Below are 21,582 nucleotides of genomic sequence, written 5' to 3'. Positions count from 1 at the left end.
GGTAATGTTGGTGATGATGTTTATTGATTGATGTATTTATTACGCACGATTAGCTCCTGTCAGCTAGCTGTCATGATAGCATAGCCCCGCGAGGGCCGATTAGCGTGACGCTAACCTGTAAACTGCACAGCTGACCTCACTGGTTCCTCTTGTCCTGTGCAATGTGTGTTTGTCACGCCAGGCTGTGTGTGTGTGTGTGTGTGTTTGTGTGTGCGGCTTTGCTTGTTTCAATGTGTCCGAGTCTCACCAGTCTCCTTCTGTCCTGTCGTGTGCTTTCTCTCTCCTCGTGTGTACGTGTGTGTGCATGTGTGTGTGTGTTGGTGTGCATGCGTGTGTGTGTACACGTGCGTGTGTGTGTAGCAATCGGCAACCAGAGGAGGAGGACTCCCAGCACGTTGGCCTCGGACATCTTCGAGCCGCACCTGGGCAGCCACATCCTGCAGGTAGGACCGCGACAACGTCACGTGATCTTGGCACGCGACGCTGCAACGATCGGCGCCGCCCGCGACGTCACTAGCGAGGCTCCTCGGCTCGTTTCTTACCGACAAACTCATCTTCGAGCGAACGGCTTTCATTTATTTCCCATAATTAGACATAGTGTGTGTGTATTTGAAGTACAAAATTAATTACTGTATCCTGAATATGATGTTTAAAAAAATGCCAATAAGCGGGGGATCGGGAAAAAAATCTGCAAATAATTGAGGTTCAATAAAGTGTGTGTGAATAAATTGCATGTCTGTGAAATTCAAATTTCTACATGACTGTAATGACAAACCAATGCCAATGGATGGCGACGTTGCATCGCTTTGGATTTGTGATCAGCGCAGCTTTTGAGTAGAAGAGAAAGATTAGGTGGTGAATCTCAGCATGGCACGTCGCTTATGACAGCGAGAAATGCCAACACGTTTAGGCAGCTGATACTCCAACACGTACGTAAAAGTATGACATCAACAGAGTGTCGCGGGAAGTAGTGCAAAGTGTTTGTCACCATCGGGAGAAAAGATGGAGTGAATGAGGGACGCCATGTAAAAAAGGCGCTGTTTAACTGCGGTGAATCAGCATTTCCTAATTGTATATCTGTAAAACATCAAGTGAAATCACCATCAAAAGCCCTTCCTCAATCTTATCTTTGTTGTTTTATAGTTTGAAGTGTCACAAAAGCAAACAATATGAGCATCAAAGTCAGTGTTCTTTGAATGCTCAGTCCCGAAACCAGCGACAGAATCACCTCGACGACAGCGGCGAGAGGGGGGACGGGACGCGATCCACCCGCGGGCGGCGACGGGTTAACCAGCGCGGCGTGACGGGCGGAGGGCGCGGCTCCCTCTCGCTGGAATCCCGCCGATCCACTTCACATCCCATAATATATTGCTATAATCCCCGGAGTGTCGCCGCGGCGGAGCTCCGCGGCTGATTGAAGCGCGGCCGAGATCGGAAGTGACACCCGCGACGCTGCCAAGCGTCTGCGTGCGTGTCTTTGTGTGTGTCTGCGTATTTGTGGTTTTGTGTGTGCTAGAGCAGGAAGGGTCTTTTATTTGCGTTGTGCTTAATTGCTGCTAATTGTGGCCCCATTGTGTGACGAACACGTCGCCACGGTTGATTGACAGTCAAGCTGATCTCAAGTCTCGTGTCTTTGGGGAACAAAGTCCAAGGCCCGCCACGCATCGAGCGCGACTGAATTGAACCATCGCAAAAAAAAAAACAATACACAAGAACAAAAAGGTCCTACATCCTTTTCCACGTAAGCCTGTAAGTCTCCTGCGTCCTCCTCTCCAACACCGACTGCCCTCACGTCTTCCCTCACCACATCCATCAACCTTCTCTTTGCTCTTCCTCTCGCTCTCTCGCCCGGCAGCTCCATCCTCATCATCGTCCGTCTACCAATATACTCACTCTCTCTCCTGTGGACGTGTCCAAACCACCGGAGTCTGCTCCCTCTAACTTTGTCTCCAAAACATCGAACCTCGTTTGTCCCTCTGATGAGCTCATTTCTCATTGTATCCAACCTGCTCACTCCTAGAGAGCGAACCTCAACATCTTCATTTCCGCCACCTCCAGCTGTGCTTCCTGTTGTCTCTTCAGTGCCACTGTCTCCAACTAAAACTAGCAGCGACTCTTCTGTCACATAACACACCTGACACCTTCGTCCACCCGTTCCAACCCGCTTGGACCCGTTTCTTCACCTCCTGACCACACTCACCATTGCTCTGGACGGTTGACCCCAAGTCCTCCACCCTCGCTATCTCTTCTCCCTGTAGCCTCACTCTCCCCCCACCACCCCTCTCATTCATGCACATATATTCTGCCTTACTTCTGCTAATCTTCATTCCTCTCCTTTCCAGTGCATGCCTCCATCTTTCAGTGCATGTTCCTCCACCTGCTCCCTGCTTTCACCGCAAACATCATGGTCCACGGGGGATTCCAGTCTAACCTCATCTGTCAGCCTATCCATCATCACTGCAAACAGGAAGGGGCTCAGGGTCGATCCCTGATGTCGTCCCACCTCCACCTTAAATTCGTCCGTCACACCTACAGCACCACCTGACCGCTGTTCTGCTGCCCAGACGTCACCGGGTACTCTGTGATACGCTTTCTCTAGATCCCCAAAGACACAATGTAGCTCCTTCTGACCTCCTCTGTACTTTTCCATCCACATCCTCAACATCTGTGGCACCCTTTCTCGGCATGTGGCTTTGCTAATCAAGTCCAATCAGTGTAATCAAACACAGCTGGACTCCAAAGAAGGTGGAGAACCATCTCAAGGATGAGCAGAAGAAATGGACAGCACCCGACTTCAATATATGAGTGGCACAGCAAAGGGTCTGAATACTTATGGCTGTGTGATATTACAATTTTTCTTTTTTAATAAATCTGCAAAAATGTCAACAATTCATTTTTTTCCCTGTCAATATGGGGTGCTGTGTGGGAAAAACACATTTTTATGAGGGAAAAAATGATTTTAGCAAATGGCGGAAATATAACAGAGTGAAAAATTGTAGGGGGTCTGAATACTTTCCGTACCGACTGTACATATCGGTGGCGCTAATCAAGTTTGACCATAAGTGACACCTTGTGTATTTAAAATACATGATAGCTGATTATAAGCTGTTTTTTAAATGTATTTATTTATTTAAAAAATTGGGTTTTTGAAATGCTTTTAATCATGTAAAGCACATTGAGTTACCTTGTGTATGAAATTCATTCATTTTGGGTCGCGGGCGTGCCGGAGCCCATCCCAGCTGTCATCGGGCAGGAGGCGGGGCACGCCCTGAACCGGTTGTCAGCCCATCGCAGGGCACACATAAACAAACAACCATTGGCACTCACATTCACACCTACGGGCAATTCAGAGTCTTCAATGTGGGAGGAAAGCGGAGCGCCCGGAGAAAAGCCACGCAGGCGCGGGGAGAACACGCAAACGCCGCACAGGCGGGGCCGGGGATTGAACCCCGGTCCTCACAACTGTGAGGCAGCTGAACCAGTCCCCCACCGTGCTGCCTGTGTATGAAAGCTTTCCGTCACTAGCTTCATGCTAATGCCATGTATCCGTGCTGTAACCCTTTAAGCGACCAATTGAACACAAAACGGTGCAGCAACACATGCAGACAGACAATATAATACGCATTGTCACTTTGTCTTAATCCTCTGCATAGACTGACTAATATTAGTGAGGGTCTGAGAGAGAGTTGAGCACTTATTTATGAATCCCACTTGACTTCTAGAATGGACACGCCCTGCTGCAATATGATTGGCAGCTGCAAAGAGACAAGGACTGCCTTGAACTCAAGTGTTATTCATAACAACACTTCAATGAGCTGTCTGTCCGTCTTATACTACCCCCAACTGGTCAAGGCGGGCACACCGCCAGAAGGAGCAAAAACGCTCCAATTATTTGAAATTCTATTTGATGATGTCTTCATCTATGTTTTATGAAGCATAATATTATGGACAGCCATTCTTCAGCAAATGTTGTTGTTTTCCGGCAGGCCCGGATTAATGGCATCTGCATTCATTTCGAGGCCGCCCTGTATTAAAAAAAACCCACAAATGTATAGCCGGTGAGTGTGCAACATCAAAGAGGACGAGGAGGTGCGCGCTAATCAAGTTTGGCCAGCTCGTGCTAGCGCGATGAAATCTGCCGCCGCGGTTCCCGTCTTCACGTAGACATCGGACCCGCGGGCCTAATCTCCCCGCCCGGCGTCGTGGGCGCATCGCTAAGTGACTCGCTGGCATTCATTAGCGGCGCGCTCGGGCCCGATCAATCACACCTCCTCGGTCGCCCGCTCGCTCGCTCGCTTTCTTTCAAATGTCATCCGCAAACTTCTCACAATCAATTAGGCCGCCGATTAATGAGGCCAATTTGCAGACATGGCCGCCGCCGTCCCGCTCGCGCAAAGGTTAATATATGGACATTGGTATTTACATATAGGTGACCATCACGCTCGGGGGGGGCGACGCTTATGAGCACGCTTTGATGGAAAATGCGCCTTTGAAGCCACACGCGACGCTTGGACCTGTCGAACATGTCAACACGTTCGGCGCACGTATGATGAGCGCTAATTAAGCACGGCGCAAATAAATGTGGCTTCCCGCGCTCACACTCTTGCTTTAAACAGATGTGAAGTAATCCGTCGCTATGTCGCGTTACCGCGGATTCGGTGGATTGCGGATTTGTTCTCGCTCACGCGTCTTCGATCCAGTCAACTTTGTCGGCTAATTGGTTGACATGTGGCAGCGATGACTCACAGGAGGTCACTCTGGTTCAATCTTGTTCTTCGCAGAAAAAGAAACCTTAACGGCTTAAAACAAACAAACCACACTCAAGAGTTTGATGAAATAAAGTCCCAAATAGCAACCTTCGCCCGACCGATAGCTCAAGCACAACTCAAAACAATATCGTCAGGAACACATGGCAGTAAAGAGCAACGTTTAGCTTGATTTTCTACAGTACTGGAGTTCAAAACATCACCGCAATGAATTCCGGGTAGCCATAATGCTATTTGCTGGCTACATTTCAGGACCGTGAGGAACGTTACAAATGGTTAAGGCAGGAAATAACCCGTTTGCACCACGTCCGCACGGGCTGTTCCAGGTGGGCACGCCTAAGAGGCGTGTATGTGTGTGGACAAATTCAAAGACCTGCACCTCTCTTGAAAGTGCAGTTCTAAAGATTGGCATTGGAATGCATATCTGAAACTTAGCAATATCCATCCATCCATTTTCTGAGCCGCTTCTCCTCACTAGGGTCGCGGGGGTGCTGGAGCCTATCCCAGCTGTCATCGGGCAGGAGGCGGGGTACACCCTGAACTGGTTGCCAGCCAATCGCAGGGCACATAGGAACAAACAACCATTCGCACTCACAGTCATGCCTACGGGCAATTTAGAGTCTCCAATTCATGCATGTTTTTGGGATGTGGGAGGAAACCGGAGTGCCCGGAGAAAACCCACGCAGGCACGGGGAGAACATGCAAACTCCACACAGGCGGGGACGGGGATTGAACCCCGCACCTCAGAACTGTGAGGCTGACGCTCTAACCAGTCGGCCACCGTGCCGCCACTTAGCAATATATGAAGTAATAATATCAATATTTGGTCGCAATATCCCAGATTTCATTTAGTGCGGCATGTAACCCCCGAGTTAAACGAATATGTTGGTCAAGTACGTTCTTCAACGGGGAGGCGTGGAAGAGGGTGCCGTCCGGCTCATCTGTGAAATTCAAGCTTCGACGTAACTGTAATGCCGAACACACGCCAGTAGATGGCGGCATTGCATGGCTTTGGATTGGAGATCGGCGCAGTTTTTGAGTAGAAGATTACGATGAGGGGTGAAGCTCAGTTTGTCACGTCGATTGAGAAGAAGAGAAATGGCAACGTGTTTACGCACCTCACACTGCCCGAAAAACCAAGTGGACACCCGCATATTCACGGTTCAGAATTTGCCGATTCACCTTTTCACGTACTTTTGGGAGTACCGACCATGTGTGTGTGTCCCCGGCATAATGAAAACAAAACAAAAAACATCATTGGAATGCTCGCTCGCTCGCTCTTTGCTCCATTTTATTCTAATCTCTCTCTCTCTCTCTCTCTCTCGCCATTCACTCCTAATGTGTCTCGCCCTTCATTCATCTGTAATGGCTATCACTCTCATCCTGTCATGTTGTCCTTCTGTTATTCTGTGTGTGCGTGCATGTGTGTGTGTGTGTGTGTGTGTGCGCATCACGGATGCTGCAGCAGCTGGCAAGGGCAGTCCCCAGAGGCATTGTGGGTAGGCAGGGGAAGGTTATGGCTTCAGTCCCATCAGCAATCTGTTGCCCGAGCGTGTGTGTGTGTGCGTGTGTGCGTGCGCGTGTGTGTACGTGTCAATCCTATTTGTCGTGTCACGTGTCATCGCGTTGAGCTCCTCGACATTCTCGCACTGTTTGTTTCGTCCTTGGCGGCGCCCCAGGCGAGCGGGGTTTACCTCAGCGGGGTGCGTTTGTTCTCGGGGTGCCGGATTGATGCAGTTGATGCGTTAGCGCTTTTGGTGCCAGATTGAGCAACTTTTCAGACTGCCTTAGCAATCTTTTTTCCCAAAAAGCACCCAGTAATAAATGTGGCCATACAAAGACATCAGAATTGGTTTTGGTTCCTGGCCGCGGAACAGCGGACTAGTTCTACACCCTCAGCAGGGTCCTCGTGGGTGCATGGGAGTTCACCCAAGCAGTCTACATGTGTTTTGTGGACTCTGAGAAGGCGTTCGACCGTCCCTCATGGAGTCCTGTGGGTACCGAACCCCCTGATACGGGCTGTTGGGTCCCTGTACAAACGGTGTCAAAATGTGGTCGGCCTCAGCGTTGCATCTCTGCTTTTTGCCGATGATGTGGTTCTGTTGCCTTCATCAAGCCGCGATCTCCAACTCTCACTGGAGCACGCCGGCGACCCGCGTGAGGAGAAGCGATACGGTAAATGGATGGTTGATTATTACAAATATACACACGTGTATGCTAGCTTTCGGACTACTCTGATTGGTCAGAAAGGAGCTCGTGTCGCAACAAGCATGTTTGATGATGTCAAATTTCTTGGAACATGATGTCACTTCCTGGTCCGCCTCCATCTTCTCTTCTCTGCATGGTCTCACTTGCTCACTCCCTTTTCCTTTTTTTTCATCTGCTTGATTTCCTGGCGTGCGTGCGTGCGCTAATCAGAACGCATGAAGGCCGTCACAGCAAATGAAGACAAATGGAGGCCGGGCGGCGCCGCTTCGGACTCATTATCCCTCAGAGCGGTGCCCTCCTCCTCCGCACACCCGCTCTCCGCCCCCGACCACCTTCCCGCGACGACTCTATTTGGACCCGAACGCGACAGCGCCCCCGCTGGCCTCCAAAATCAATGTGCCTCACAGTGATGTAACCTCATTGGTCACGTGGCCGATGACGTCGGCGGTTGTCATCAACGACAGCTCACGTGACTCTTGACGGCACATCTAAGTTTGACGGCAGGAAACGATTTCAAGCACTTTAAGAAGACTTGCAGTTCCACCAGTGACCATGGGTGGCAGTAGAATCAACATGTTGGGAAATACGTTCATTATTGTTCGGCGCGCATGATGTAGACGTCTTTGGGAAATGACGGTTACGAGCAAATGTTCGGGTTTTAAGTTTTGGCTTTCAAGCCAGAATAAGGATTTCTTACAAGGGTGTGGCTTTCAAAGAGTTGTGTTTTCAAATGAGGATTCAAAGCAAAGTTTGGGGTTTCAAATTAGGCTTCAAAACCAAGAGGGAAGTTTAAAATGAGAAAGCAAGAGTTAGCATTTGAAACCAATGTTAGGGTTTAAAATTATGGTTTCAAGAATAGTTATGGTTTCAAATTAGCGTTTGAAGCAAAGGTTTAGGGTTGCAAACAAGGGTTAGGGTTTCAAATTAGGTTTCAATTCAAGGTTAAGGTTTTAAAACCAAAACCTTTGCTACAAATACTAATTTGAAATCATTTGCAACCACGTTGGTTTCAAACCCTAATTTGAAACCCTATCCCTGGCCCTGAAACAGTAACCCTGGTTTCAAGCACTTAACTAAAATGCTGAAGGAGACTTGCAGTTCCACCGTTGACCATTGATGGCAGTAGAATCATCCATCCATGCATCCATTTTCTGTCGCGCTTCTCCTCACGCGGGTCGGGATGTCGTAGGAAAGCGGAGTGCCCGGAGAAAAGCCACGCGGGCGCGGGGACAACATGCAAACTCCACACAGGCGGAGCCGGGGATTGAACCCCGGTCCTCAGAACTGTGAGGCAGACTCTCTAACCAGTCGGCCACCGCAGTAGAAGCAACCTTTAAGGAAATCAATTAGTTCTGACTTAAAGATTAGGAGGAGGACATTATTTTTACCATTTTAAAGTGAAAAATAAGCAAGTCCGGGAGACGTCTCATCGGTTCGGGACGCTAATTAGCGTGAAACATTAGCATTGGCGACACCCACCATTAATCGCCAATAACGATAATTAGCGTGCGTCGTGATTGATGAGTCGTCATTGCGGCCGCTTCCTGCAGCTACATCAACGCTAGGCTAACGTCACACAGCGCATCCATCAAAGCGACATCGGCGATAATAAAAATGTGACAATGGCGCTTCGATCGCAAAGATCTGCATCTTTTTGCACAATTGTCAAAAAAAAATGAAATAAATAATAATAATAATAATAATTACCAGATAACCAGCAACCCTTTATTGCTCAGTGACTGTTTTTTTTTTGTCAATGTCTTTCTGTCTCCAAAGTGTTCTCTGTCAATTGTCGTACTGGAGACAAATTCCTTGTGTGTTTTTTGGACATACTTGGCAAATAAAGACGATTCCGATTCCAATTCCGACTCTGATTCTGATTCTGTTAACCAGGAAGTCGGACTACTGGACACGCCCCGAGCCGCACCGCAACGCGCTGCTTGACTTCCTGGTTAATATCAACATGCTAATTCTTTACGAAGCTGTGCCTGTTGATTAATCAGGTCTCTCTCACACACACACAAAACACGCACACACACACTCACACACAAACCAGGACAGTTGCAACATGCCACACTCATGACATTCGGCGCTTTTGTGCGCGTGTGTGAAAATGTGTGTGGGTGGGTGGGTGTGTGTTTGTGTGTATTTTGGAAGGGTACGGCGAGGTTAAGCGCGGCGAGAAGAAGCGTCATCCATCTGGAGAGCATTTCGAGCGCGCGTCCTTGAGTTTGAACGGTCGGCGTGGCGTCTGGTTGCCACGGCAACGCCTTTAACAAGCCATCGGCCGTCACGTGACCTGTCAACATGTCAAAACACAACACCGCAGCCCGGCCAATGCTAATGCTAATGCCGCCTTTCATTAGTGATCATTAGTGAAAGTTCCTCTTTTTCACGTGACCTTGAACGCACCACTTGCAAATAGACAAACAATGGACTGGTCGTCAACATAGTCTTCTTTTGTTCTTTTTTTTCCAAAACTGTGATGTCATTTCTTCTTCATCTGCGACGATGTCATTTGTTTATTTCTCCAATGATGATGTCATTTCCTGTCTTTCTGTGCCAAGAGGACTGGAAGTGTTGACTGATTTGAGAAAATGACATCTTGCCTTGATCTTCATCAAGATGATGATGACAACGATTATTGACGAGCTTATTTTTCCGTCGGGGTTCCCGGCTCGCCGCGCCAACACACCGACCTTCTGTCCTCCCCTTTCTCTCCCCTCCCTCCTTTTTCCTCACTCGCCCTTCCTCGGTCATCTCCGCATTATTGACACGTTGACCTTTTCTGACTCCCCCACTCGCTCTCACCTCGCTCGCCCCCTCGCCCGTCCGTCCCTGGTTGCCCGGCCTCCCGCTCCGCCGCCGCGCCGATCGATGACTTCATCCTGATCGTTCTATCGCCAATCAGCAGGAAGTTGACCTTTTGGACTTGGCAATGATGGTGCCAAAGTTGACCTTTGCAGCCCGAATGTCAGCCAGCCGGCCGACCTGTCAGTGCGGCAGAAGGACAGGAAGCGCCTCAGCTAGACAGGAAGCTCTTCAGCAAGGCAGGAAGTGCCTCAGCTAGACAGGAAGTTCTTTAGCTAGATCAGAAGTACTTCAAGTAGAAAGTTCCTCAGCTAGCAGGAAGTAACTCAGCCTGAAGTGAGGTACTTCAACGAAACAGGAAGTGTTTCAGGTAGACAGAAGGTACCTCTGCTTGAGCTCAACTAAAGAGGAAGTAAGTCGCACGGACAAGACGGGAAGTCCCTCAACTGGTCGGGATTTGAAACAAGGGATATTGTTTCATCGTAACTTTTCAGGCCAGAGTTAAGGTTTCTTCCCTTAAACTTCATCCGTGATTCAGCACGGACGTCATGCCAGGAGAAGGATGCGTTCCTTCCCCTCCTTCTTCTTCTTCTTTTGTCCCCAAACTCCTTGTCCCTCCATTGCTCATCTTCTCCCTAAATTGCTTTTAATCACGCCTCCCGTTCCTCCTCCTCCTTCTCTGCGCTTGATTTCTTTACTTGTCACTTTGCCATACATCACGCCCTTTTCTTTTACTCTTCATTTGTTGCTCTACACACACACGCACGCTCACACACTTTTTCCATTTGTCACAACGAGGCAGCTCGGCAGTAACATTTAAACCGGCTGTTGTGTATGGTTAAAAGATGGCCTCGTCTTCATTGTGCGTGCGTGTGCATGTGTGTGTGAAGGCGGGCGATCGATGCAGTAATCTTCAGAAGGTGGGAAGCAGAGAGAGCGAGAGAAGCATTCGCCAGTGCTCGCTAATCAATTGCACTTCTTTCTTTTACTGTCTCAATGTCCTCATTTAGACTGCGCGCGCGCGTCCTGCTACCAACTGTAGTTGGCGCTAGTGAGGATTTTGATCTGGAGTCACTCTGATCATCGTAAAAACATTTCAACATTCATACTTAATTGCTCCTATTATTAGTATTATTAGTATTATTATTATTATTATTATGTACTGTAATGCAAATGAAAGTACAGCTCTTGTTACCATGACAACCAGAGGCAGCGCTAGTGCGTTGCGGCAACGCGAAGGATGTCCCGACCCAACTTTTTCACTTGCGATCCGATACCGACATCGCTTGAAGTTTGAAGAATATATGCCAGAGCTATTATATATATATATATATATATATATATAGCTATTATACTGCTAATTTTCTTTACCTCATCAATGGTGTTTTTCCTTCATTGTGTTAGCGTTGAGCTAGCGATTTTTTGTGAACAAAAACAAAGAAACAAACAAAGTCTGTGATGTATTTGAACAGTCAATAGGCGTAATTATTTTGTTAGGTGTGTTTCTTTTCTTTGTCAATCAACGACTTTAAGCAAGCAACATTCACTCTTCCTCCTAGCTACTACGTTAGCACCTTAGCAAGCTGTCGTTGTGATCACGTGGGCTCTGCACGCCGTCCGGGCGCTGCTGCAGCGGAGCGGGGAACGGACCGCTTTAACAAGAGCAGTAAAATCTGAGCTTTTAGATCCAGTCCGATCCGATACTAGCTTTTGACAATTTTCGATCTTAAAGATCGGATCGAGACACCCCCACTACTCGATGTTCGTTGTGGCATTTTTAGCCACCAGCAGCAAATCAAGCCACTTGTTGTGGCGTTACTGGACACTCGTAAAGTCAGAGAGAGAAAACCTGTAGCCGATCCACGCATGTGGCGCATGCAGCAGATGCTTCCCCGGCCCTACGTTAACAACTGTACTAACACCGATACCACTGTGAGATGCTAATCTGTGCTATCCCTATTAGTCAATTCTAATCTCTAACTACAGTAACACTATGAGCTCATGCTAATCTGTTTTTACTCTGGTAAAACTGATAGCTAATGCTAATCTGTGCTAACACTGTTAGCTAATGCTAATCTGTGTTTACACTGGTAACAGTGTTATGTAATACTAATCTGTGCTAACACTGTGAGCCAATTCTAAACTAGCATTGGTAATACTGTTAGCTCATGCTAATTTGTGCCGATAGTGTTTCACAAAGTGTAGTCCGTTTGACAATGGTGAATATTCACCCGGCCTAGCTACCAAATCATGGGTGGAGGGTGGGATTATGTAAATGAGCCATATTGTGACCTCACAATTGGTGAAATTTAGACGGACACAGGTCAATTTCAGATCATTCTTAATATTATGACCTGACATCTAGCGGTGAAAAAAAAACCCATTTGTGTTAATATTTGTGTTATGAGCAAAAGTAAAGTTTTGTCATGTCTGCAGAAGCGACTGAAGCTTTTTCAACATTTTCATTCTGCTTAATAGGATAAAGGAATTTATTGTGGCGCACGCACACGGCACACACTTTTTAACTCAACACGAGCGGTCCACACACAATGAATAAAATAAATAAATGTACAATCAAAATTGCAATTACCTGCCGAATTTGTGAAGGGTAAACAAATCTGTGCCTCAGACACAGACACACACACGCACGCACGCACACACAGGCGGCGTTAGCGTTCTAGTTAGCATGCTGAAATGAATACAGTTAGATCCAAAGCAATTTCCTTTTATTTATCTTAGCAGCCGTGCATAAATAAAGGCAAGGGCATCCAGACAATTAGCATAATTACTACGAGGCGGTCAGAGCCTCTGTGATTCTCTCACGCACACACACACACACACGCACACACAGCCATGGGCTGTGTGGTGTGTGCGTGTGTGTGTCGCTACTGTTTTTTGTTTTCTTAACTTGTGTGTGAGTGGCTGACTCCCGTGTCCGTTTGTTACACACAAACACACACACACACACACCTCGAGGCCCAGTGTGTGTGCGCACGCGTGTGTGCTATTAATATGCAAATAGGTGGGAGAAACAAGCGGCGGGCCTTGGAAACAATATCCCGTCTGACAGGCGAGGTCAGCTGATTCGGGATCCGCCGCTCGCTCGCTCTCGTCTGATTGGTTTGCGGAGCTGATGCTTGCGTCCAGCTCATGAATATTAATGAGGCCCGGCAGCTGCCGCACGGCGGCGGCGGCTTCGTGACTAACGCAAACTTTTTCTTGTCATTCGGGATGATGCGCAAAAAAGTGTCGTCTCAGGTTTAATCACGAGAGCGTCTGCGTCGTGTGAGAGCATCTCAGTCGTGTGTGAGAGAGCGTTTCAGTGACGGATTTGAGACAAAGCAAATTTCACTATGTGTTGAGCGTTCCAGTTGCGCCTATGAGAGAATTTAAGTAGGTTTTCTCTCAGCGTTTAAGGAGTGTGTGTGAGAATGTTTTTATATTTTGTGTGTGTGTGTGTGTGTGTGCGTGAAAGCGAGAGAGTGTGTTTCAGTAGCGTATATGAGTGAAAACAATTCAGTAGTGCGTATGAACTTTTCAGTAAAGTGTGCATTTTCAGTTGTGTGTGTGTGTGTGCGTGCAAATAAGAAAAGTCACGACTGGGGAGCGATCAGTGGGCGTGTGATAGAACGTTGCGGTAGTGTGTGTGAGTTTTAATGAACATTTGACTTCTGCATCTTCTTATTTCAAAGAAGTTATTGTGTATTTATTTCAGATGAAATGTCAACAAAGCGTAACAACAATGAAAGAAAAGTAGACATTTTGCACCCTTTGAACTTTGTTTACACGTAAGGCGTAATCCTAGCAGCTAATGCTACACTAGCCTGATAGCTTGTGAGCACGCTTCGGGTCGTGACCTTGTCTTGACCTTCCCGGGAAACTTTCCTCGAGGTGGTGTTTTTCTACGGCTTATTGTTTACATCCTACACATATCAGTATGCGTCAGCGTCATTTACATATACGCGCACACACAAACACACGCATGTGTAATTAATCTGCTTTAATCCGTCCGCGCTCACCTGCAGCTGCATGTTGCTAACGCTATGATAACGACGATGCTGGAAAAAAATCCACAAATGCGATTATCTCAACATTTTCAATTTGGAGGAGCAGGAAGTCATGAGTCATCCGTCCTTCTTTGTCGTAGTAGAAGTGTCCGAAGGGTCGCCGGTTCGAATCCCGGCCCCGACCGCCGAAGTGTCCTCGAGCAAGACAGCGAAGCCTAATTTGCCCCCAGCGGGCCCGGCAGCAGCCGCCCCGCCCGTCCGTGTGTCAATGCGTGCGTGATGCTGAAGATGAAGTGCGGTCCTATTATTTGATTTGAAATGTAGTATATATTGAAAGTTAATATTGTCATTATTATGTTATTTGCAATATTAGTCGTGGTAGTATATATTTTACTATTATTATTTGTACTATTGGTTGTTTTCTTTTTTATTAGTATCATTCTTATTATTATGAATAATAATAATATTATTATTATATGTCCTTTTGCATCAGCCTCATTTACACACACACGCTGCGTGTCAGCAGGGCTCCGTGTGATTAACCTGTCTGACTGCGTGTGCGTGTGCGCTTGCGTGCGTGCGTGTCAGTTCGCTTCCTCGTCTCACCGGTCCGATGTAAGACACGCACACCTGCCGTGTGTGCGCGCCCATGGAGTGTCACATAAATGCGACACAATCTGCTGCTGCAACTTTGTGAGTGTGCGCGCGTGCGTGTGAGTGTTGTGCGTCTCTGCGGGATGCATCCGACAATGTGAACACAGCTGAGAAACAGCGTTGTTGTGATTTTGGGTCGCTATCTCGGTGTGCCGTTTGCTTTGCTGCGCTCTGTGTAAAAGTCTCGTTTATTCTGAGAAGGTGTGAGCGAATGTTCGCTAACGCCACAAAATGCTAACATGTTGTCATTAATCTCGATCGGGACGTGCGCTGGCGTTGATGATATCGTATTGATGATTATGTGTGTGCGTGTGTGTGTGTTTTTCCCAGTCTTTGGACGCGTTCGTATTTGCGCTGAACAAGGAAGGCCGCTTCCTGTACATCTCGGAGACCGTCTCCATCTACCTGGGACTCTCGCAGGTCAGTCTACTTTGCCTTACCTTGTGTATCTGCGTACGCCTTTCTCTTCCCTCCTCCTGTATTGACACTCCCGAAACATTTGCCTATTTCTAATAGCCCACTTGGTTGTCGTTGTTTGTAACCCAATTATAGGGTCAAAAAGGGGCCGTCCGCCGCTGGGGTCAATTTGACCCCAAGAATTGGGCTACTCATTTGACCCGATGAATGAGTGTTAAAACGAATAACCTAGCGGAACGGCGGACGACTGGTTAGCACATCTGCCTCACAGTTGTGAGGTTGCGGGTTCAAATCCGGCTTCGCCTGTGTGGAATTTGCCCGTTCTCCCCGCGCCTTCGCGGCTTTCCTCCCACGTTCCGGGAACACGCACACTCGGTTAATTTGTCTTTTCTTTTCGGCCGGTCCCGCATCGCATTTCGTTGATTGATTGATTTCCTTTTTGTTATATTGTACATTTGACTTGTCTGCGCTGGCGAATGAGCTGCTTTCAATCTGATGACAATCAAAGCAATTTGTTTCGATTGTATTCCTGCACATTCGCCACATACTGTACATCTCATTTATATCAATGGGTCGCTCTTACTTTTATGAAGCTGGCATATCTCCGACATCCGCAGATATATTTTCGATGCGTCTTTTGCGTTTGGCGCCATCCGTCCGATCGGGGCTCGTTTAATTGCCTCATTTGGTCAACAAAGACAATCGTCAACAAATGAGCTTCCTTTACAATCTCATCAACGGCGCACGCGCGTGCTTGTCAGCTTGCTAACGAGCCGTGCGTCTCCATCGGTTCACTCTCCACTGACTCGCTTTAATGGAGGCCTGAAGGTCAGCGCGTTGACCTTGACAAAGCTAATAAGTCGTTACTGACGACGCGTGTGAAGTCAATCGCTGCTCAAACTGGTCAAATCTCTTCTTTTTTTCAATTTTGACACGTGAATGAATTCGGAGCATTTTTTTGCATAACATGCAAACAGGCGTTGTCTGTAGAGCACCCCCGTGTGGCAGAGAGCTGTACTGAGTTGAGTTGGCCTTTCACGTCTTCAAACTGCGTCGACCGGTTGTGTTTGAAAATGGCTTCGAATCTTCACACATCTCACATGGTCAAGTCGGGTGCAGAAACTCAGTGTGGGGGCGGGATTATGCAAATTCACCGGATTGGGACGTCACAATCCGCTGTATGCGTAAGGTCACGTGACCGACGCGGAAACCAGGATGGCGGACTTGCTATTTATGCTAGGCTAACGAGCATTCACTACGATGATTTGATGACATGATTGGTTGAAGCCGAACTTCGGACACTTCGGTAAATACATGTTTATCGTTCGTTGATACAAATAGGATGTGAGATATGTAAACCCGAAAAAAGCCTAAATAGCAAATATTGTTGTCTTTGGTGACTTGTGGTGACATCTTGTGTTTAAAAAAAAAAAGAGACATTGTAGACGTTTCAGGTTGCTACGGTTGCTTTGAAACGCTCGCCTTCACCGTTCGGCCGAGCGAGGAGGAAGTTCGTCGACCCGTTTTGCCGAAAGCAGACGTACCGGATTGGTGAAATTGGAGAAGGCGCAACAATTGACTTCCAAAATGTGAAAAAGTCACGTTCTTTGCACTGTTTAAAGGTCCCGTATTTTGTCTGTTTCGCCCCCCATAGAGTGACTCTCTAGCATGGACTTCGTGTCCAAGCGTCAATTTCATTTGAACCTTGCTTTCGTCATCCGAGTGTCTTCTGGACACGCCCCCTCTGACAGCCGCTTGTGTTGGAGCCACTTTTCTATCCGCTTTGTCTAAGAGCGCCCCCTTTCCTCTGATCGGTTGCCTCCGTCCGTGTTTGTTACGTCGACAGCGCCGGCTCGGGAGCGGAGAGGTAGGCGGAGATCTTCGAGAAATTCCCATGAGCTGATTTCAGGGCAGAAAAATGTCTGCGACTCAGGAATGCGTGGACCGTTTGAATTCACATTTCACGTTTACGGAGGCACCACTGAGACTATAATACATCCCAAATACTAGAAAAAGTTGGCACCTTTAAGCGCTAATCATTCTGAAAAACAAAAAATATTGAGGAAAGTTGTGAAGATTCCTATTTTTGAAACCAAAATTTGCTGACTTGAACTCCGCTGGGCGGCCATTTTAACGACTCATTAGTGACGTCCTTTAATCTTGTCTTCCGATGCGTCGAGTTAATTCGATTGACGGCTCGTCAATTTGTGAAATGAGATTTTTTTTTTTTCTCTTCCTCAACTTCACGACACCGCAACGCCGCCGCTGCCATTTTTTCATCAAGTTGCATCATAATTAGCAACAAAAAACCTGAAGAATGAACAAGATGGAGGATGAGGTGTGTGTGTGTGTGAGTGAAGGCCGCGCGTGAACACGCCAACGACACGCTAATAACGCGCACGCCGCGCGACGTCGGCTAGCGTGCGATAAAAGCCACAGAACAAGATAACGTTTGCTCGCTCGAGGGACCCGTGTGACAATTAATCAATTATTTGATAGACATCATCAATCAATGGTGGAGGTGGAATGAATCCAGGGAGGGAGAAAGGGGGGGGGGGGGGGGGGGGGGGGGGCGGGCGTGGCGGGGGCGGGGCGGGGCGTAGGGCTTGACGAGCCTTCCTCTTTCATTTACTAAGCCGATCGGCCGCGTCTCGTTTGGAACGGACGACGGACGGAGAGGAACTCGTCACTTCCTGTGCGCCGGACGCCGTGACGGCTGGGCCCCGCCTCTGCGTGGAGGTGTGTGCGCACGCACGTAAGCGCACCGACAAATATACGCACTCACGGTAGCGGACACCCGTCCGCGCACACAGATGCTGTACACGTAAACGCTCCCACTCCAAAGACTTTTACAATTGCGAAAGATTTTGGGCGTTCAAACGTTCATTTCCAGCGCCGCTCCTCGTCTCGGCGGCGGCGCGTCGGTGACGGGAGGTCGCCATTTGCATGAGGATGACGACGGGGAGACGAGGAAGGTCACACTTAATTGAGCCTCCCCGCTGAACTTTGTCTCGCACGGGCAGACACGCACACGCGCGCGCTGCGGGTCCCATTCATATTTTATGACTCCATTACAACCAAATCGAATCTTGAACAACTCCGACGGGCTGCGACGCTGCGCGTTTGCGTGTGTGCTTGTGGCGTAGATAGACACTGTCCATCAAATTGCATGACGGTGCGCAGTGTGTAGCTCAGGGGTCAGAGTTCAGAGTCGAAAGGTTGTGTATTTAAAGTGTGAATTTTGTTCTCGGGTCTTCCGGCGTCGACGCCCGCCGGCCGCCTGAAGGACCCGCCGGAAAAGCGCCGGCGCATCACGAGGCGGGCTCGGGTCGGGGTCGTGACCCGACGGAGGCGGCGGTGGCGCTTGTTGCGCACGGTGGCGCGTTCTCATGCATTTCACACGCCGGCGGGGTGAGGCGGGCGTGCGACCTTCACAAGGACGCCGCGCATTTCAATTCTGCTTTTCAAATAGAAGTCGTTCTTTTTTTGTTTCGGTCTGTTTCACTCGCGAAAGTTGAAACCGTTTGAGGTTTGACCTCGTCAAAGTCAAACGGCAAACCGAGTTTTTCCACCGCTTTCACAAACTTTCCACGTTGAAATGAACAAAATGATTTCAATGCGTTCCTGCACCCCCGCACAAAACAACAGCCTTTTTTTTATTTATTTTTTTAATCAAGAAAATAGCGCTCCATAATGTTGCTCTTTATACAAACTCCAATGAAGTTGTGACGTTGTGTCAAAAGCAAATAATAAAAGAATATTGCAAATCCTTTTCAAGCTGTATTCAATTGAACACGTTCCGAACGCAAGCTATTTAATGTTGAAACTGGATCGTGCTTGTGACAAACAATCTTTCCTTTTGAATGTGATGCCTGCAAGACGTCGCCGTCGCCGTCGTTGTTAAATGTGGGCGAGGGGCACGTTTCCCGCCGTGTGACATCACTTTTCCTTTGACATTTTCCACGGGAGACAGGTCCGGAGTGCCGGCGGGCCGGTCTGGCGCCCGCACTCTCCCGCTGCGCGGCCACGCTGCTGTAACACGTGCACAATGTGGCTCGGCGGCGTCTTGCTGAAATAAGCGGGGACGTCCCTGAAAAAGATGTCGCTTGGATGGCAGCGCACAGGGACATCGCAATGAATTGGAAGATGGTAGAAAAGTGATTTCATGACTCCTACATTATATAGCTTCAGTAAAGACTGAACGGCAAGCGACGGCGTGCCGCAATATGAAGCGGAACGCTAACGAAGTCCATTAGATGCAAATGAAGGCGATCATTTTTATCGACACGCCCGATCGATGGGCGGCAGAAGGTCAACGACGCGCCACCGATTTGAATACAAACCCCGCGGGGGTCCTCGTGTCCTTCATTGACACGCGCGCGCACGCTCGTGTCAATGCAGGAAACAGACGACCTTGAAAAAGATTTGATGAACTTGAACGCCTCTCGGGAAGGAAGGAAGGAAGGACTTTTTTTGTTGTTGTTTTTGAAGGCGTAAAGGAACCGTGTGATGATAACCCTAAAAGCCAAGACTGGAACGTGCACACAGAAACTTTGTAATGGACCTGTTTTGTGTTTCAATTGTCGACTGATTATTCGAACCTTCCAGCCGGAAATGAAAGCTCGTCCGCGTTTGGCCTGATGACGAGGGCGCGCGTCCGGAAGTGTGAGTGATGTCTGTAGCGTTATGGCTGCTTTATTCCCAAACGAGTGCTAATTAGCACTACTAATGATGCGCTGCTGGTGGGTGAGGGGGCGAGCCTGCTTGGGGGGTTAATTGGGTTTTGGGGGGGATTTCATTGTCATCAACTCACACTTGACGACTTCATCAATCTCTTTCTATTTTTATCCGATGCAAACACCTGCAGGGTGGGGGGGGGCGATTATTCATGGGGGAGGGTGAAGAGGAGGCGGGGCTAGGGAGTTCAAAGGTGAAGGCGATCACCTCACTTCCTGCTTGTAAACCATGGCATTTCCTCCAACGGGAAATGCTCGACAGGAAGAAAATGGAATTTTGGGATTTCGCAATTTGCGATCCAGTCCTGCACACGCCAAATCAAGTCCTGATTTCTTGAGATCAAAGAATGAGAACTCGCCACCAAATATGGCAGCAGTGTTGCAAATGTAAATGCTGTGTGAAATATGAAAATAGGAAGACGTGAACGTGACATCCCGCATCGGTGCTGAGCAATGACCTTTGCCACTCCTCCTCTTCCTCCCGTCTTCATTGCTGCTGCTTCTCTTTCATCTTCTGCCTTTTCCCCTCCTTCTTTCTTCTATTTCTCTTTGTTCTCCTCTTTTTCCCTTCTTCTCGTCCGCGTCCTGTCATCTTTGCGCACGATGATTCTCATTACATTTCTCATCTTCTTCTTTTTCTTCGTCGCCACAGATCGCCGCCGGCACGGTCGACCGGTCGGTCGCGATCTTTGACCTCAACTTGCAAAATGACCTTTGAACTTCGTCTCAGACGCGACACGCGTCGGTATTAGCGCGAGCGACACGATCGCCTGCGTCGTGTCGGGCCGATCGCACTCGGAGGGAGGGGGAGGGGCTTATCTGCATCTCGCGGCCAGCGGGGGCCCTCGCGCTTCACGCGCATTGACAAAGACACGTCAGATCAAAACCCAAAGACGTTGCGCGACTGCATGTGTGTTTGCGCAAAGACATCCCATAATGCTCAGTGTGACATCCCATAATGCAAAAGAGGCACTAATACCGCGACGTGTGTGCACGCGTGATGCGTCCGTCCTCTGCGTGGCCACCGGGTGGCACCAGTCAGAGGGCTGAATTTGTGCGTGCGTGCGTGTCGGAGTCGGCGGGTTGAAGAAGCTGAAGTGATCTGGGCCAGTGAGACACAGGTGTGTGCGACCGTGTATTGATCGCACGCACACACGGAGGAGTTATCGAGGGCTGCTGAGGTTTTTGGTTTTGGCTGCAGACGGACAAACTCGCTACTCGCTCGCTGCAAATATTCTGGTGCGTATGCACGCGTGTGCGTGTATGGATTGCCCCTCCTCCACGGTCCGCATGACGCCATTGTTCTTAGCATCCTGTTTTGTTCGGGCTAATGCATCACATTCTATCACACTCGGCTGCCGCGCACACAAGGCAGTAGTAAACAGTTCATATCGGAGCGTTCATTTGTCATCTTTTGAGCGGCTGTGTTTATTGCCGCGTGTGTGTCTGTGTGCGCGCCAAAAGAACTTCATCCTCATTCATCTGACTGATAACGCACACGCGCAAACGCACACATTTACGTCTCGAAGCAACCGCGCAAGCTGGCTGGAATCCCATAATACTCAGAGAAAAGCAAAGTACGAACGCCGGCGTTCACCGACGCGGCTGCTTGCGACCAAGATGGCCGCCTTCCTGTTCATATTCGGGCTCGGGTCCTTGAGACTTTTTGGTGCGTCCCGTCACGATAGACGCGTCCGGCAAATTTCACGTCGAGCGGTCAAGCTGGTGTGGAGGGCGCCGTGTGTCCCCGGCAGCGAAAATACGTTGGCAGCGGGGCGGGCGCACGCTTGTGCCAACACGGGAATTTGGGGCATATCGAGGCCCGCAAAAGGCCCGACGTCAGACAAAATAAGATTTGCGGGTGGTTTCCGTGGCGACGCGGGACGTGATCGTTGCGAGCGTCCGGCGAGGGCGTCTGAGGGAAGCTGAGGATGTTTTCGTAGCGGCGGGCCGGCTCGTTAGCGTCCGCCGTCTAATTATGCG

At 48.8% G+C, this 21,582-nt stretch overlaps 1 protein-coding gene across 5 annotated transcripts in view; it reads left to right on the top strand.

The window, feature by feature from the left end:
• Positions 1-21,582, top strand: part of LOC133479077 (neuronal PAS domain-containing protein 3) — a 120,701-nt gene that overhangs the window by 69,364 nt on the left and 29,755 nt on the right. For 4 of the 5 annotated variants that reach the window (XM_061775560.1, XM_061775556.1, XM_061775558.1 and 1 more), the window contains 2 exons: positions 361-443; positions 14,777-14,866. In XM_061775560.1, coding sequence (XP_061631544.1) covers positions 361-443; positions 14,777-14,866 — 173 coding nt within the window. The remainder of the gene's footprint in view (positions 1-360; positions 444-14,776; positions 14,867-21,582) is intronic. The other variant, XM_061775559.1, reaches the window with a different exon arrangement.

Source organism: Phyllopteryx taeniolatus, chromosome 6 (genome assembly GCF_024500385.1).
Source record: "Phyllopteryx taeniolatus isolate TA_2022b chromosome 6, UOR_Ptae_1.2, whole genome shotgun sequence".
Taxonomy (NCBI): domain Eukaryota; kingdom Metazoa; phylum Chordata; class Actinopteri; order Syngnathiformes; family Syngnathidae; genus Phyllopteryx; species Phyllopteryx taeniolatus.
Note: the sequence above shows the minus strand (reverse complement) of the source record. Positions and strands in the feature narration are given on the sequence as shown.